Raw genomic sequence first — 15,926 nt, 5'->3', positions numbered from 1 at the left:
GGTGGGAGAAAATGAGGGGAATGTTGGTGTTGATATGGAATATGAGGGAAATGTTGGAAGTGAGGGTGTTGAGAATACATAAAATGATGTTGTGGGGGTGGATGAGGTAGACTGTGGGGCCCAGTTTGTAAATGAGTTTGATTCTGATGTGGGTCCCACATTGGTGGATGAAAGAGTGTATGTGGGTCCTACTGTGTTAGAGGAAAGTGGCAATGTGGGGACTACTTTTGAGGGCGAGGGAATAAATAATGGTTCAACTAATTTAAATATGGGGAGTAATGAAAGTGGGCCTGCTGTGGTAGAAAATGACATTGATTATGGGCCTCCTATTGGTGAAGGGTTACATGAAGAGTATAGAGATGAATATGTTGAGGAGAATGGGTCAAAGGTAGATGGGCATGAAAGGGAAGGCAGTGCACTAGACACAAGCTTTGAGGACTCAGAGGAAGAGCTTCCTGGGGAAGATGGCTTTGGTGCTGCAGTAGGTGAAGAAACACAAGAATATAATGAGTTATTTGATGAATGGATCTCTGAACCATTAGGAACTCAGAGGAATGAAGGTGTTTTGGGACTGAAGCTGTAGCTAAGAGAGAAAGAGACACAGAGACAGAAGCAGGTGCTGGGTCAAAAGAGAAGGGTACAAAAGCAAGTGGAAGCAAGCCTAAGAAGAGGAGGGGTAGACCACCAAAGAAACTACAACAAAAAGCCACTGAACTTGTGTTTGAAGAAGATTTGATAGCTGAGGGAATCAGAATCAGTGAGCAGGGTGGACCATCTGGTGTGGTTAGAGATAGGGGTTTGAGTGAAGATGAAGAGTATAACAGTGAAGACTTAGATAGTGGTTGTGATAGTGAAGATGAAGATGAGGGTCCTAGGGTTAAATTCCCAGCCTTTAAGTTACTTGATAATATGAGAGACTATAAGTGGGAGTTAGGGACATACTTTGTGTCTAAGAAAGCATTTCAAGAGGCAATCAGAACATATGCTGTTCATTCTGGAAGGGATCTGAAGTTCAAGAAAAATGATAAGAGAAGAGTGAGAGTGATCTGCAAAGGTAACAAGGGTAATTGCAAGTTTGAGGCATATTGTGCTAAGCTACCAAATGAAGAGACTTGGCAATTGAGAAAGATTCAAGGTTTCCACAAATGCAGCAGAGGGTTTAAATTGAAAATGTTGAATTCTGATTGGTTGGGAAGTAGGCTTCATAGTAGGGTGAAGGCTGATCAATCTTTGAAACTGACTACAATAATGGACAGAACAGTTGAGAAGTGGGGTTTGGAGATCAATTTGAACAAGGCTTATAGAGCTAGGAGTAAAGCAATAGATGTCATTGATGGGTCTTTCAGGGATCAGTATACTAGGATATATGATTACTGTCATGAGTTGCTGAGATCAAATGAAGGGTCCACTGTGAGTAGGGATGGGAATAGGCCAGGCCGGCCTACAGGGGCCTACGGCCTAGCCTACGACAGGTCAAGTCAGGCCAGGCTTTTTTCTTAAATAGAGAAGGCCTATGCTTTTTTTTAAGCCTGTTTAGCTTAAAAGGCCAGGCCACAGGCCTCACAAAAAGCATCTTAAGCCTATTAGGCCGGCCTATTTAAGTAATATGAATAATATTATTTATTATTACATTAATTTTTTGCATATATAAATGTATTATTGTAAACTAGAATAGAAATATGATACAATATATAGTCGAATTCCTTAAAACCTCGTGTTGATTATCAAAAGAAAGTTTAATCAAATTGAACTATTAGTTCGATGGTCCATTTAAACTTAGATTACATTGCTTATTTAAAGACGTTCATAAGATATAGGCTTTTAAACAGGCTAGCAGGCCGTATCAGGCTTTCAGAAGGCCAGGCTCAGGCCTAAAAAGTAGGTCTATGATAGGCTGCAGGCCAGGCTTAGGCTTTAAAAAATTATGGCAGGCCAGGCTTAGGCCTTGCAAAGCCTAGCTCGGCCTAGCCTATTCCCATCCCTAACTGTGAGGGTTACCACTTTGCCATTTCAAGGTAGTGAAGAAAATGTTGAGAGGCCTGGAGCAGTGATGAGTCCTCACTTTCAAAGGATGTATATTTGTCTCAAGGCTTGCAAAGACAGTTTTGACAAGTGTAGGAAAATAATAGGACTGGATGGATGCTTCTTGAAGGGCTATTATGGTGGGCAGTTGCTAGCTGCAATTGGGAGGGATCCAAATGACCAGATGCTTTCAATTGCATTTGTTGTTGTTGAAGGTGAAAAAGGAATCATGGAAATGGTTTTTGGAGCTCCTAATTTCTGACCTTGGTGGAACCAGATTGTGCAAGACATTCACCTTCATCAGTGATCAACAAAAGGTTATTTTATGTTCTTAATTTTGTCTTCATTATATTTTGTTCCTTAATTGTCTGTTATCATTCTATGAATTATGTGATTTTTAATTGCTGGGTTTGTGTTCCTTAATTGTCTGTTTTGAAGGGTTTGTTGCCTGCTATGGATGAACTGCTTCCAGATGTAGAACAAAGATTTTGTGTCAGGCATCTGTACAATAATTTTAGAAAGAGGTATCCAGGCAAGAAGTTAAAGGAATTAATGTGGAGGGCAGCAAAAGCAACTTATGAAAATGCATTTAATGATGCAATGAAAGAGATCAAAGACATCAGTCAGGCTGCATATGAGTACCTCAGCCTAATTCCTGCAAAGCATTGGAGTAAACACAAGTTTTCAGGTCTGTGATATTGATTTATGTGTATACCCTGTTTTTATGAACTTAGTGAATATGTGTAACATTACCTAACACTGCATTTGTGGTCATATATAGGTAGTTCACAGTGTGATACTTTAGTGAACAATATGTCAGAAGCCTTTAACTCAACCATTGTGATTCCTAGACAAAAGCCTATTGTGACCATGTGTGAAGATATCAGGGTGTATATGATGGAAAAGTGGGATGCAAATAGGTCTAAAACTGCAAGTTATGAGGATGATGTGCTTCCCAACATCAAGAAGAGGATTGCAAGAGAATCTGCATACACTAATACCTGGTTGGTTAGGTAAGTATCCAATATTGTGTTCATCATTTGTCTAATATGCTGAATATGCTGAATATGTGTTCATCATTATGTGTATAGGCGCAACACAGAATTTGATTATGAGGTGAGGCATATATCAAACACAGGAGACAAGTACTCTGTTAATCTCCAAAGGTGGGAGTGTGGCTGTAGGAAATGGTTACTGACAGGTAGAGCTGTCAAAACGGGCGGCCCGACCCGTTTATGCCCGGCCCGATCGGGCAACGAGCTTTTTAGGGCGGGGCTAAAAAGCCCGGTTTAAATATGGGCTGGAATAATTGAGCCCGAGCCCGGCCCTATACGGGCTCCCGGGCTAACGGGCCAGCCCGACCCGCACGTATCTAGTTTTATTTTTTTTTCATTCTTTAAGGATATTAGAGGTATACCATTTTAGACACAAACATAAACATGCTTCTTCTTGAGGTTGAATTAGTTCAATCCTTATTTTGGGATGAGCATGTCCTTTGAAAACTGATGTTGCTTTTTTTATTATCAGTAGAAACTAATGTTGCTTTTATATCCAGTAATAAAGTAATTTCTGCCAATGTCACTGTTTTCTTATCATAATATGTTTAGATTATGTCCTACTCTGTGGTTGTTGTGTGCTATCAGTGTTTGGTTTCAAACAAAAGTGCAAAGTGGCTTCAGGAACAAACAAAATTAAACAATGCTACTACTAGACATAAAAACCAGCAGCATGCACCAATAGAACAGCATAAAAGCCAAAGGAAGTGCCTAACAGGCCCATAAAACAAAATATACAAAAGACTCCCTAAAGCCAAACCAAGAGCAGCACGCCAGCACTAACAACAGCACCTAACCAAGCCACACAGACAAAAAAAAAACTTGTATTTTTTGGTAGGCTGGCGGGCCGCTCGGAGCCCGAACGGGCCAGCCCTAACGGGCTACGGGCTTTTTCGAGCCGAGCTAAAAAGCCCTGAAAAAATTCGGGCTGCAATTATTCGGCCCAGGCCCTACATTTTATTCGGGCTTTCGGGCCGGTCCGTACGGCCCGGCTCATTTTGACAGCTCTACTGACAGGGTTGCCTTGCTGTCATGCCATTTCCTGCATGAGGAACCAAGACATGAATGTCTATGACTTTGTGCTTGACATATACAGAAAGGAGAAGTATGCATGTTGTTATGCCAGTGTAATATACCCTGTAAATGGGCAGTCTCTGTGGGAAAGGACCTCTTATAATGATCTTCAACCACCACCAATAAGAAGGCAACCAGGCAGACCAAAAAAGAAAAGGAACAAGGAGGCACATGAACTGCTAAAGGATGATAGTCAAATGAAAAGAGCAAGGTGGGGATTGAAGTGTAGCAGATGCAGGGAGGGTGGGCATAATAAGTCCACATGCAAGCTCCCACCACCTCCTGCAGCTGAGGGCTCAACAAACCCTGCATCAGGTGAAGGTTCATCACAAGGTGCACAAACTGCTCAAGCTTCCACAACTGCAAATCAATCTGCACAGGCTACAAGACCACAAATGACTGCTCAAAGGACTGATCAAAGGACTGATCAAAGGACTGCTCAAAGGACTGCTGAAAGGAATGCTCAAAGGAATGCTCAAACTACACAAAGGACTTCTCAAAGGACTGCTCAAACTACAAGACAACAGAGTGCTCAAGTTGCAACTAGTTCTCAAAGGACTGCTACAAGACAACATAGTGCTCCAGCTGCTCAAAGGACTGCTCCAAGCCAATCAAGTGCTCAAGCTACAGCACAACCACCTTCTCATGCTGCAGCAACTAGTCAAAGAAATTCTACAACACAACCACCTTCTCAAACTGAGGGTTCTGAAGCTGCAAAGACAAGGAAAAGAAGGCAAAAACAGAAAGTGTCTACAACACAACCTGAGGGTTCAAGTGGCAAAAAAAAAGAAAGCTTCAGCCAGAGTTGAGGGTTCTGTTTCAACCCAGCAGTAGTTACTTAATGATTCTGATAAACTTATCTCATTGTTTTTTGCTTTACTGTCTAAGTGCAAGCTAGAATTGACATATTATGCTTATTTTGATGTAATGCCTAAGTGCAAGCTAGAAGTGACATATTCTGCTTATTTTGATGTAATGCCTAAGTGCAAGCTAGAATTGACATATTCTGATTATTTTGATGTAATGCCCAAGTGCAAGCTAGAAGTGACATATTCTGCTTATTTTGTTGTATTGCCTAAGTGCAAGCTAGAATTGACATATTCAGATTATTTTGATGTAATGCCCAAGTGCAAGCTAGAAGTGACATATTCTGCTTATTTTGTTGTATTGCCTAAGTGCAAAGCCTGGTTTATGTGCAATGAATATGATTATGCTCAATTCCAACTACTTCTTATTCATTATCAGGTGTATATAAACCTTATGCTATGTGACTGAACTTTGGTTATCAAAGTTACAAAATCTTCACATTACAACCAACCAACTAGAAAACACATTTCATTCATTCAAAATAGACATTAATGAACATAAAAATGACAGAAACTTTCATTCATTCAAACTTAAACCATTACAGATACAACCATTACAAATTGAAACATTACAAATTCATTCATTCATATTCAACTTAAACATTACATAAACACTATTTCAAATACAAATGACCCCATGACCCACTAATCTTGCACAACAGAATTGTCCCTAACACCAGGCACACCCCAAAACAACCTAATCCGAAAATCAAAGCCTTCTTCAACCATGCCCTTGTTTTCTCCAATTCATGCTTCAACTTAAGATTTTTCTTCTGCAGCTTTGCAATCAACAAATCTCTGTCATCAGTAACCTCTTCATCCACTAATTTAAAAAAGCTACATCCTTTATCAAATTGATTTTTGTAGTTCTTGCATCCCCAAAATCTTTTCCCACAGTTTGGATTGGTGTTATCAGTGACAGTACGAATCACTGTTTCTTCACCACACCTACATTCAGTTACAGATCTTCTTCTCAAGCTCGAACCCACAGACCCAACTGATTGACCCATTTGCTTTGACATGTTTCAGATTCAAATGAAAAAAAAAATCGAATTTTGCAGAAATGGAAGATTTGTTGCAGAAATTCGAATCTAGGAAGATGCAGAAGATTAAAAACGAAAAAAGGGATGGGATTTCGAAAGATTTGGGAGAGTACAAGAGAGAAGAGGAGAAGAGGGAAGTGGGAGGTTGAGAGGAGAAGGAGAAGAGAAGAGAGAACCGAACCCTAATTCTTAAGGAGAGGGAAATTTTTAACAATTTATACCAACCACGTGGGACGTGCCACGTGGAAAAAACTAACGGGAGATGATTTTTTCGGACGGAGGGATTTTTTTGGCAAACGACTGAAAAGTTGAGGGACTCAAAGGTACTTTTTATTACTTATGGGACCAAAATGAAAACATGAAATAAGTTAAGGGACCAAGTGATCTAATAAGCCTAAATATAAATAATGGACGTTGCTACAATACAAATATTATTCACTTTAAGTAGCATTTCTCTTCTCTTTTTTTATATTAAAATAATTATTTGATCATTTTTTTAGGGCAATAATTTTTTAATATTGACATTTAATTTTTTTTTAAGCAAACTGATACTTTTTAGTTTTTATGTATGGAGTTAAGAGTACGTGGATAGAGTTCTCTCGTCCACAATGCTGTGTGTTCAACACTTCCGCTTCCAACACAATGACTTTTTTAAAAAGTGATTTTAAATAGATCTACATACACTCGCTTAATCCTGAGATCTTTTCTGACTCTAGTGAATCCCAGAGTCCAATTCATTTACACTTTTTTAAATTGAAAAAAATAGTTTGTAGATAGAGTGATTGTGTTTCGATTAGGGTTGTAAAATAGTTTTTTTTAGGGAATTAGAGTTGTAAAATTAAACACTACACAATGATAAAAATAATAAGGATAGTAAGTTTTAATATATTAAATTTCAGTGTCTTCAAATGTACACACTCGCACATGGTTAGTTAACCTCGAGCAAAGTCAAAGAACGTTGATAAAAAAACCTTACATGTTGTAATACACATGAGTTGAGATTCTCTCCATTTCGCATAAGAAATGGAGGTGACCATTACTATAGTATAAATGACCGATTAATGTCATAAATTCTAAAAATGGAGAGGAACTCAAATCCTTACACACTACAGGTTTTGAGGTTTACGCAAACATTGTTAAACAAAATAACTTAACATGTTCTCATACAGTTTAAGTTTGAGACAAATACAATTCAAGTCAGCGTGCTGCTTCAGAAGCATATCATCTTACAGAGAAAACAGAACACGTATATCTAGCTCCTTTTCATATACTTCTTTCGTTTCTCTTAGGTATCGGTATAACCTTTCGCTTAATACCACAGACCTAAAATTGAAGCTTGAAACAGGTCAAAAAATTTCATTACATTCCTTCTAATATCGTCACATTTCATATGATATTTCGTAAAGATAAACGTTAAGTGGATATAGTAGAGAATTCTTTTCTACATTACTACCTCCTTTCATCATCATGTGATCTGAATGATGAGCTCATTCAGAAAACCTAGCAGATCATAGTGCAAATGGGCATGACCATGATACAAATGATTTAAATCACTTCACAATGATCAAAAAGTTGTAAATTGTGTCACAAAAAATGATTGAAATTCAAATACAGTAATACATATGTATGCTACTACTTGTTTTAATTTAATGAACGATACAAAGAGATTTAGCTATGGAAACTGACATCCTGATGCATATACATTACAGTTCCTTGAACATTTAATCGATCGTTACCACCGCCGTACTAATGATGTGAGAAGCTACAAAAGAAAAGAAACAAATTTTGTATTATGTTCAGTATCACATTGCTTTGATACATAACTTTATTTTGACAGAATATAAACATCACAACTTCAGAACTGATAAAGATGAAAAGATTATGTACCTCAAAAAGTTCAAAGGGACTTCCGCGGCGATAGACATCACTCTTCTTACTATTGTCAACTGGAAGAACGGCGTATAATAAAGCTCTGACTGCGATTAGTAAAACAGCAGTGCTTCCAAGACTCACTAATACAAAACCATAGTTAGGCAAATGGCCTGATTTTGCTGCCCTTATTGCAATTCCTATCTGCCAAGAAGTTAAAAAAGATTAAAAAAAAAAATATATATCAGTTTTCAGCAAGATCACTGGAAAGAAAGAAAAAAAATATGTCACCCTTACTAAGGGCAATTTTTTTCAACTCAACCAAAAGTAGTCTCAAAGTTCAAAAATATATCTCAGAAGCACTTAGACATCCCTATGAATTAAATGCAGCTGTCTAAGCTGTAATTAGCAAATGGAACTCAGAACAGAAGTAACATCGTACTTAACTAATCATTATTCAATCTTTACGTAAAATATAAAGTTTCATTTATGGCTGAATTATTGTAAGAAACTAGTTTCTTCAATTATAAAGTTTCAAGTGTTCGAAAAATTGCATCAAAGTTTCAACAATAAAACGAGTAAACAGTCATTTTGGTTCATAAATATGTGAGGCGTTCAGGTCCCTAAATGTATCGAAATTATGAACTAGATTGACTAAAAAAAGTTGTATTCGATAACCAAACTAACTAACAAAAGACACGTTTAGGTCAATCCCTAAAGAATTACTGCATTTTTCTTCAATCCTGCACAAGACCCTATCATCAAAGAAGCTTTCAAGGTATTCTTCTTCTCTTACTTTCTCTCGCTTCAATTGTGTGGATTACCCCTCATTCTTTTTTAAATTTTCAGATATTTAGTTTCTAGCATAATTTAGAGCTAATTGGATTGACTTATTTTAGCTTATAAAACAGCTTATAACTTATATAAAAGCAGTGCAACTATTTTCTCTTTTAAAAAATAACCAATACATGAGCATTTATATGACAAAAGTACTTAATTAAGTTGTTTATCCTAAAAGAGCTTTTAGGCCTGCAAAAATCAGCATGCTGTTGTTCTATATAGTTGTATCGTTTGTTATCAATTTATCATAAAAATAAATAAATAAATAAAAGATAGTTAGTCGTGTCATGGGGCCTTTGTTGCCAACTTTGTCAGGTTATGTTTATCTTTTTCCTAACTATTGATTCAAGTGTTCGAAAAACTGCATCGATATTATGGACCAAATTATTTTGTGAGGCATTGTGATAAAGCCTCTGAATGTATCGAAATTATGGACCAAATTATTAACAGAAGTTGTATTCGATGACCAAACTAACTAACAAAAGACATGACTGACCGACAACCAAATTTACTAACAAAAGACATGTTTAATGACTATTGCGACAGCGCCACACATATTTAAGAACTAGAATGATTGTTTAATTGCAATGAAACAGATGCTATAAAGAAAAATGTCAACTATGAGAATATCAACACAGCTACACTAATGCTAGGGAAAAAATTTGTGGAAAGATGGATGATACCAATTTCCAAGTAATGCAATAAGCTTCACATAAGAAGCCATTCAACTTACAGGGATCCCTACAGCCCATGATTTTGCAGTAGCAATGACGCCTTTGGGTAGACCATTCATTCCACGCCCATCTTCACTAAAACCTCCAAGGAAGTAAGCACCTAAAAACCACCCTGCCACCCATTGAAACACATCCAACAAATTTCAAATCTATCATATATTCTCCCCAAAATAAAAACAAAAATGTTCAAGCCACAAGGTTTTAAAAACAGGTCTGCAACATCAATCTCGGTTACAATATAATTTTTTTCATGTATCCGTAACCAATGTAAGTTTGATCAATGAAGCACCAACACAGACGTGCATACAAACAAACCTTCAATATGAAATGGTGGTGCTACACCCTAAGGCTGCATGAGCCCATTTAACTGTAAAATGTCGGTGTCGGATATTGATATGTGTCGGACACCAAACATGCTAGACATGCATTCAATTTGAAGTATCGGTGCTACGTATTAACGCTACATGAGCCTATTTGATTGCAACTCTTCACAATAATAACAATTGCGACGCGACAACAACTCAAAACATTGATTCAAAGACATAAATTTGACAATCATGAAAACCAAACATACCAGCTATAAAAGGATCAGCAGTGTGCAGAGTCTCAAAGTCAAAAACAGACAGTCCATGACTATATCTTCCAATTGTTGAAAACAAAAGCAAAGCCAACACATCACCACCAGCAAACAGAGCTACACGCCTACAACAAAACAACAACCCTCATAACCACAAACAATAACAACAAAAACCCAGATAAAAATTCACATAAAGTTTCCATTTTTACATAAAAAAACAACAATTTCATTAAAAAAATGCAAAAAAAAAAAAGTACCCCCATTTTTCAATACGAGATGAAGAGTTGTTTGGTTTGTCAAACTGAATAACACCCTCTAATGGAACATCCTTGTCACCAACAAAAACAGTTTGATCATTGGCAAAAGAAGAGGGTTTTGTAGGGGAAGATGATGAGTCTATGTTTCCTTCAGCTTTGGCTAGTGTAAGATGCAAGGGTCTAATGAAGGTGCTTCTGGTGTTGAATTTAGGTGGTTGATTAATGGAGAATTGTTGTGGAGAGATTGAAGTGATGAATTTGGTTGAAGAGTTTGAAAACATGGCTCCAAAAGGAGATTGGATATGGCTAACAAGTATCATTAGTTACTAACGTTTGTGTTGATGCTCAATGATGATGTTGTTCATTTCTTCTTTCTATGGTTTCTATCCACATATTATGATCATTTTTTTTTCTCTCTTATATTTTTGAAAAATATAAATGGTATTTTAGTATTTAGTATTTTTGATATATATTCATGACAAAAAATTTGTTCCATGATTTAGTGTGACAAAAATTATTATTTTTGTTCGATCATTTGTTTATTGTTTTTTCAGTTTAATGATTAGTTTCTAAATCAAACATGATAACAAAAAAGTTATTCAAACAAATTCCCTGTTTTTATAGCAAATTAAGAGTACATATAGGATTCATTATGTTTCAATCCTATAAAATTTGTCATTTTTAATTTCACTCTTGCAAAGATTTTAAGTCATTTTTAGTTTTTAAATTGAACAAAAATAGCTTGACAAAAACAAAAAGTTGAACAAAAATAGTGTGTGTTTTTTGTCCTTGACAAGATTAAAAAAGCATACAAATTTTAAATTTGAATTCCCTATTTTACATATCATTTTATACATCCTCGTGGGCTTAACTCAGATGCAATGGACAATGCATAATATATGCAAGGTCCAGGGTTCGAACCCCGGCCACCACAAAAAAAAAAAAAAAAATTAATTACCGTTGGGGTAAATATGTTAATTACAGGTGTTTTATAGCAAACTTATTGAAACCGGAGACAATGGACGAAAGGCTTATTTTTTGGGTAAGGCTTTTGTATTTTAGTAATGGTAGTGCAATAAAGGAAATTTGTTTTTTAGGCCCCCAAATTGCTCACACACCCCCAAAAATATAAAATATGCCTTGTACATATTTATTGGAAGTTTCCGAAGATACGTATTTTTTTTTGTGGCGGTCGGGGTTCGAACCTCAAACCTTGCATATATTATGTATTGTCTGTACCAACTGAGCTAAACTCACGAGGACACCAGTATACGTTTCGATAGGCGACTGTCACTTTTTTTTTTTTTTTTGATGTTGACTGTCATTTTGAAATTGGGAAATAAGCTTGCAGAAAAATATCTTCCAATACCAATAAAAATTAAAAATAAGCCTAAAGAATAAGTTTATCACAAGTTACTTTTCGATGCCAATAAAATATAAGTTGACACAATGCAAACTACCATTGATGCCATTTCATGTGATGAATGAGACTTCTACTAAAATATCATTACTAAATTAGTATCATTTCTCAAAGGTTCTCACCATTGTCTTCTCTTTCAAACGCTCACTCTAACTCACTTCTTTGCATGCACATGAAACTTTTTCAATGACTACAACCTTTATTCCCTTAAAATTCCATTCCATGAAGGTTGAAGTAGATTCAATGTTGATAGGGTTGTTCCTACGAATCCGGAGACTCGGTTCTGTAAATGAAAAGAGACCCGTAATAAAATAAAAATGTATTTTTTTTAAAAGAACAATGTTCTATTTTAATTTTTTAAAAGATAAATACAAGGTGCCGTATATATGTTGTACACCCAAAGGTAAAAATCAATACCGTATACATGAGGAACCTCAAATCACCATCCCAAAAAAACACTCACCTAACACCAAAAGCAAGAGGATCCAATTCTAATAGGTCTAAAACAGGACAACATAAAAGGAAAGTGAAAACCTGGAGAGTAGTGGGGTAGTACTTAGTAGTACTACTAGACTATAATTTTTTTTTTTGAGGCTCATACTTTGGGGAGGCCCGACTCCATTGAGCGGTTTGCACACCCCAAGATCCGGTCCTGAATGTTGATATTGAACCTGAAGACGCTGTGAATATTATCCTCTGGATGGACTCCGTAGTCCCGAAGAATTAGGGGTAAAAGTATGTCTCATTATGGAATCCAGGGAAGTGTTAATCCATTTGTATTGGTAACATAACTTATAGGTTTCATTCCCAGTTTTCCTTGGTATTGGAAGTTATCTTCTTATATGCTTATTTTTAATTTTCATTAGTATCGTAAGATATCTTCAGTTAAGCTTTTCTCTTATTTTTATTGGCATTGGAAGATATCTAGCTATAGGTTTTTGTTTATTCTAATTTTAGGGGTATACCTCCAATAAGAAACAAAACTTTAGGAAACTCTCGTGGTATACCTTTTGAAAAATTTAAAACATGTGGGAGAATACAATTAGGGTTCGGCGTGTTTAACGACATTGTATAGAAACATGTGTGATACGTCGCAGAAAGGTGTCAGGACAACCGACTGATGTATACGAGTTTTATTATCATGGGTTCTTGAATGTCGTGCATCGCTCCCATCAACAAGAAGTAAGTACAACAATTTTCAGATAACTTTGTTTTTTATAATACTTGTTAAAAAAAAAACAATTTTTTGATAATAAATTATATGGTCATCACGTGGAATGACATATATTGAAACCCCTCAACATAACCTCATTTCATATCGGTCAAAGATCCATCACATGGGGGCCAACCATTTAATATAGGGTTAAATATGTTTTTAGTCCCTATAAATATACAAACTTTTCGTTTTAGTCCCTCTAAAATTTTCCTTCAACTTTTAGTCCTCCAAAAATTTTCCATCTTCACTTTTGGTCCCTCTTTTAAAGTAAACTCATATGTAGAATTCATATTTTTGAATAAAAGTTTGCAGAAAAATTAATAATATTATAAGAATCTCTCCCGAAAAAATTTAGAATTTTTTAACAAAACATGAATTTAATATGAATTTTTATATATTTTATGGTTAAAAATTCATATTAAATTTATGTTTTGTTAAAAAATTCTAATTTTTTTTGGAAAATATTTTTACAATATTCTACACATTTCTGCACAATTTCATTAAAAAATACTAAAATTAACTTAAAAATAGGGACCAAAAGTAGTGATTGAAAATTTTATAGGGACTAAAAGTTGAAGGAAAATTTTAGAGGGACTAAAACGAAAAGTTGGTATATTTATAGGGACCAAAAACATATTTAACCCTTTAATATATATCCCCACTTTACAATAGTTCAATTATTTTTTAATCATCATGCATAAACTAGCAAACCTCTTATAGACATTTTACTTGGTGGCCTTTTCTTCCCCTTCCCTACAAGTACAACAATAGATAAAAGTTGGCTATGGTTTGCAAGCACTTATGCGATATGCTTCCACATAGTGGAAATGCACCGAATAGATAAATTGAAACTCCAATTTGGCTTCCCACAAAATATACCAGGCCCTCAAATACATTATACTAAAAAAATAAGTAATTAAGTTTTTGATCAAATGATATTCAGTTTTTACATAAAATATTAAATTTCTATTTTTTTATCAAATTAATACTAAAAGTTTTGAAAAAGTGATACAAAGTCGGACTTTGACGGTTTATACAAAAATATGTATAAAATAATATTTGGTTATATGGGATTTTCGGTTTTTTAGATCGATTCTAAGGTTTTATTTTTGATGAGTTTGAATTTGAACAATCCTATTTTTGTTTTTTTATAGATGTTAGGAAGAGATTGTAACAAATTATGTCACCCAAGGGCATTTTTATAGGCATTTTCGGACTTCAAATTAGGTCATATTTTTTCTTTTCAAAACTAGGGTTCATCTTCTTTCTCACTATCACGAAGCAACAATGCTCTCAATGTTAAGAAGAAGATGTGTTGGTGGTGTTTGTGCTGTTTCTTCTTGCTATTCCGAACAACAGCAACAAGTTGTTTCCTCGTCGCCTTTATACTTGTCATCCATTGATAGACCTTCCTTCCTCCTGTTCCTAGTCCTCCTTGTTTCTACAAATGGGAGAAGGAAACAATAGCTTATCTCAATTCTGCTTATCGTGATTTCAATGACATGGTCTCTCAAGGTTACTCTACCATATCCGATTATTACAACACCCTTTTTTCTTCCCTTCTCAACATCCTTGCTCAAAATTTAGAATCTGTTATACCAGACAATAATACTTGGTTAATGCTCATCACTTGTTATGCTAAAAACGGTCACATCTCTTCAGCTTTCTCTCTTTTTTCTCTAAAATCATCAACGCTGGTTATCGTCCTAGTTCTTCCAATATGAATGATCTTTTCTGCTGTCTTTTAGCCCCAGGCCACGTTTACAAAGCAATGCTCTTACACAATTACATCTTCCTCAAGGGTGGTTTTCGGTTGAGCTGTAATACTTATCATCATCTAGTCGGTAGCTTATGTGAGATAGGTGAAACTAAAAGAGCCATCCACTTGTTCAGAAAGATAGAGATGGATCTTAACGGCCTTCACGAATATGAGTTGGAGCGGTTCTACAGTTACATAATACGCAGGCTGTGCAAAGATAGACTTGTACATCAAGCCTATGATTTTTATTCTGAAATGAATGCTAAGAATATCAGCTGTGGTTCTACTATATATCGTAATCTAATCTATGGCTATTGCATCGTCGGTCAATTTAAACAAGCAATCGCCTTCTTTAGGCAATTTGGGCCAGAGCCACCACTTTACATCCTTCCCTGTCCAAGTTTTAATGTTGCCCTTGCCTCTGCTTTAGTTACTGATGGAGATGCTAAAAGTGTAGTTGATGTGATGGTAAAACACGGCGTCAAACCTAACGTTGCTAGTTATCATTCGATCATTGATGAACTATACAAAGGTCAAAGAGTTAGTAAGATTGCAAAAATCGTGGAAACTTTGCTACTTAACAAACTTTCCATTGGACAACCCTATTACATTTACTCTTGAACTATTTAAAGTTGGCTTGTTTGGTGAAGCATCGAAGTTACCAAAAGACAGCGGTGGCTTTCATACCATAATTTGCTGAGCAATTTTGCACGTTCTCTCCGTAAGCTATGGAAATAAGGATGGAGCAACGGAACTTGTTTCTTCGCGGATTGATTGCTAGAGGTCTATTTACATACTTTTTTGGTTTTCTAATTAAAGAACTATGCTTTTAGTTTAACTTATATTTGCTTACATGCTTTCTAGTTTGCTAAATAAGGCAAATATGTCCTTCAAATTAACAGATACCTATGTTTCTTTTTGTATGCTTTTTTGATTAAGCTTGATTATGCCTATGTTTGAAACAAGCTCCTTATGAGGGGTGGATGCATCAATTGTTATAGTACCAATTTGGCAGCCTGTTTTCTTTCTTCACCAGTTTGCTTTTAGAGACGTTATTTGGTAAATGTTGTATATTGTGTTCTTTTGCTGTTTGAGAACATGGTTTAATTTGTAACGTTTTTGAAGATGAGAGGAAAGTGAGGTGCTTTTCAGTGACTGTTGCTGTGATTTTCTGATAGAAAAATTTGTTTGATC

The 15,926-nt window shown here is 35.7% G+C and overlaps 5 protein-coding genes across 5 annotated transcripts; 3 read left to right on the top strand and 2 right to left on the bottom strand.

Annotated features, from left to right (window-relative positions):
• The first annotated feature begins 268 nt into the window (after positions 1-268).
• Positions 269-1,500, top strand: LOC146952167 (uncharacterized). Its single transcript, XM_085704199.1, has 2 exons — positions 269-510; positions 561-1,500. The coding sequence occupies exons 1-2, from the start codon at positions 269-271 to the stop codon at positions 1,498-1,500; spliced, it is 1,182 nt and encodes a 393-aa protein (XP_085560325.1).
• A 492-nt stretch (positions 1,501-1,992) lies between these two features.
• Positions 1,993-3,406, top strand: LOC146952166 (uncharacterized). The gene is made up of 4 exons (XM_085758568.1): positions 1,993-2,339; positions 2,461-2,710; positions 2,804-3,035; positions 3,114-3,406. The coding sequence occupies exons 1-4, from the start codon at positions 2,199-2,201 to the stop codon at positions 3,313-3,315; spliced, it is 825 nt and encodes a 274-aa protein (XP_085614694.1). The 5' UTR covers positions 1,993-2,198; the 3' UTR covers positions 3,316-3,406.
• A 2,225-nt stretch (positions 3,407-5,631) lies between these two features.
• Positions 5,632-6,039, bottom strand: LOC146952165 (uncharacterized). The gene has a single exon (XM_085703183.1). The coding sequence runs from the start codon at positions 6,037-6,039 to the stop codon at positions 5,632-5,634; it is 408 nt and encodes a 135-aa protein (XP_085559309.1).
• Positions 6,040-7,592: 1,553 nt separating this feature from the next.
• Positions 7,593-10,680, bottom strand: LOC146952164 (uncharacterized). Its single transcript, XM_085741087.1, has 5 exons — positions 10,338-10,680; positions 10,078-10,205; positions 9,503-9,615; positions 7,948-8,133; positions 7,593-7,822 (listed from the first exon to the last, which is right to left on the bottom strand). The coding sequence occupies exons 1-5, from the start codon at positions 10,655-10,657 to the stop codon at positions 7,793-7,795; spliced, it is 777 nt and encodes a 258-aa protein (XP_085597213.1). The 5' UTR covers positions 10,658-10,680; the 3' UTR covers positions 7,593-7,792.
• Positions 10,681-14,876: 4,196 nt separating this feature from the next.
• LOC146952163 (uncharacterized) lies at positions 14,877-15,353 on the top strand. The gene has a single exon (XM_085702787.1). It carries the CDS (start codon positions 14,877-14,879, stop codon positions 15,351-15,353), a length of 477 nt encoding a protein of 158 aa, XP_085558913.1.
• Positions 15,354-15,926: the final 573 nt, after the last annotated feature.

The sequence above is a fragment of the Medicago sativa genome, chromosome 1 (assembly GCF_051527215.1).
Source record: "Medicago sativa cultivar Bolivia chromosome 1, Bolivia_mono, whole genome shotgun sequence".
In the NCBI taxonomy this organism is placed as follows: Eukaryota; Viridiplantae; Streptophyta; class Magnoliopsida; order Fabales; family Fabaceae; genus Medicago; species Medicago sativa.
This window is presented reverse-complemented; position numbering and strand designations above follow the sequence as displayed.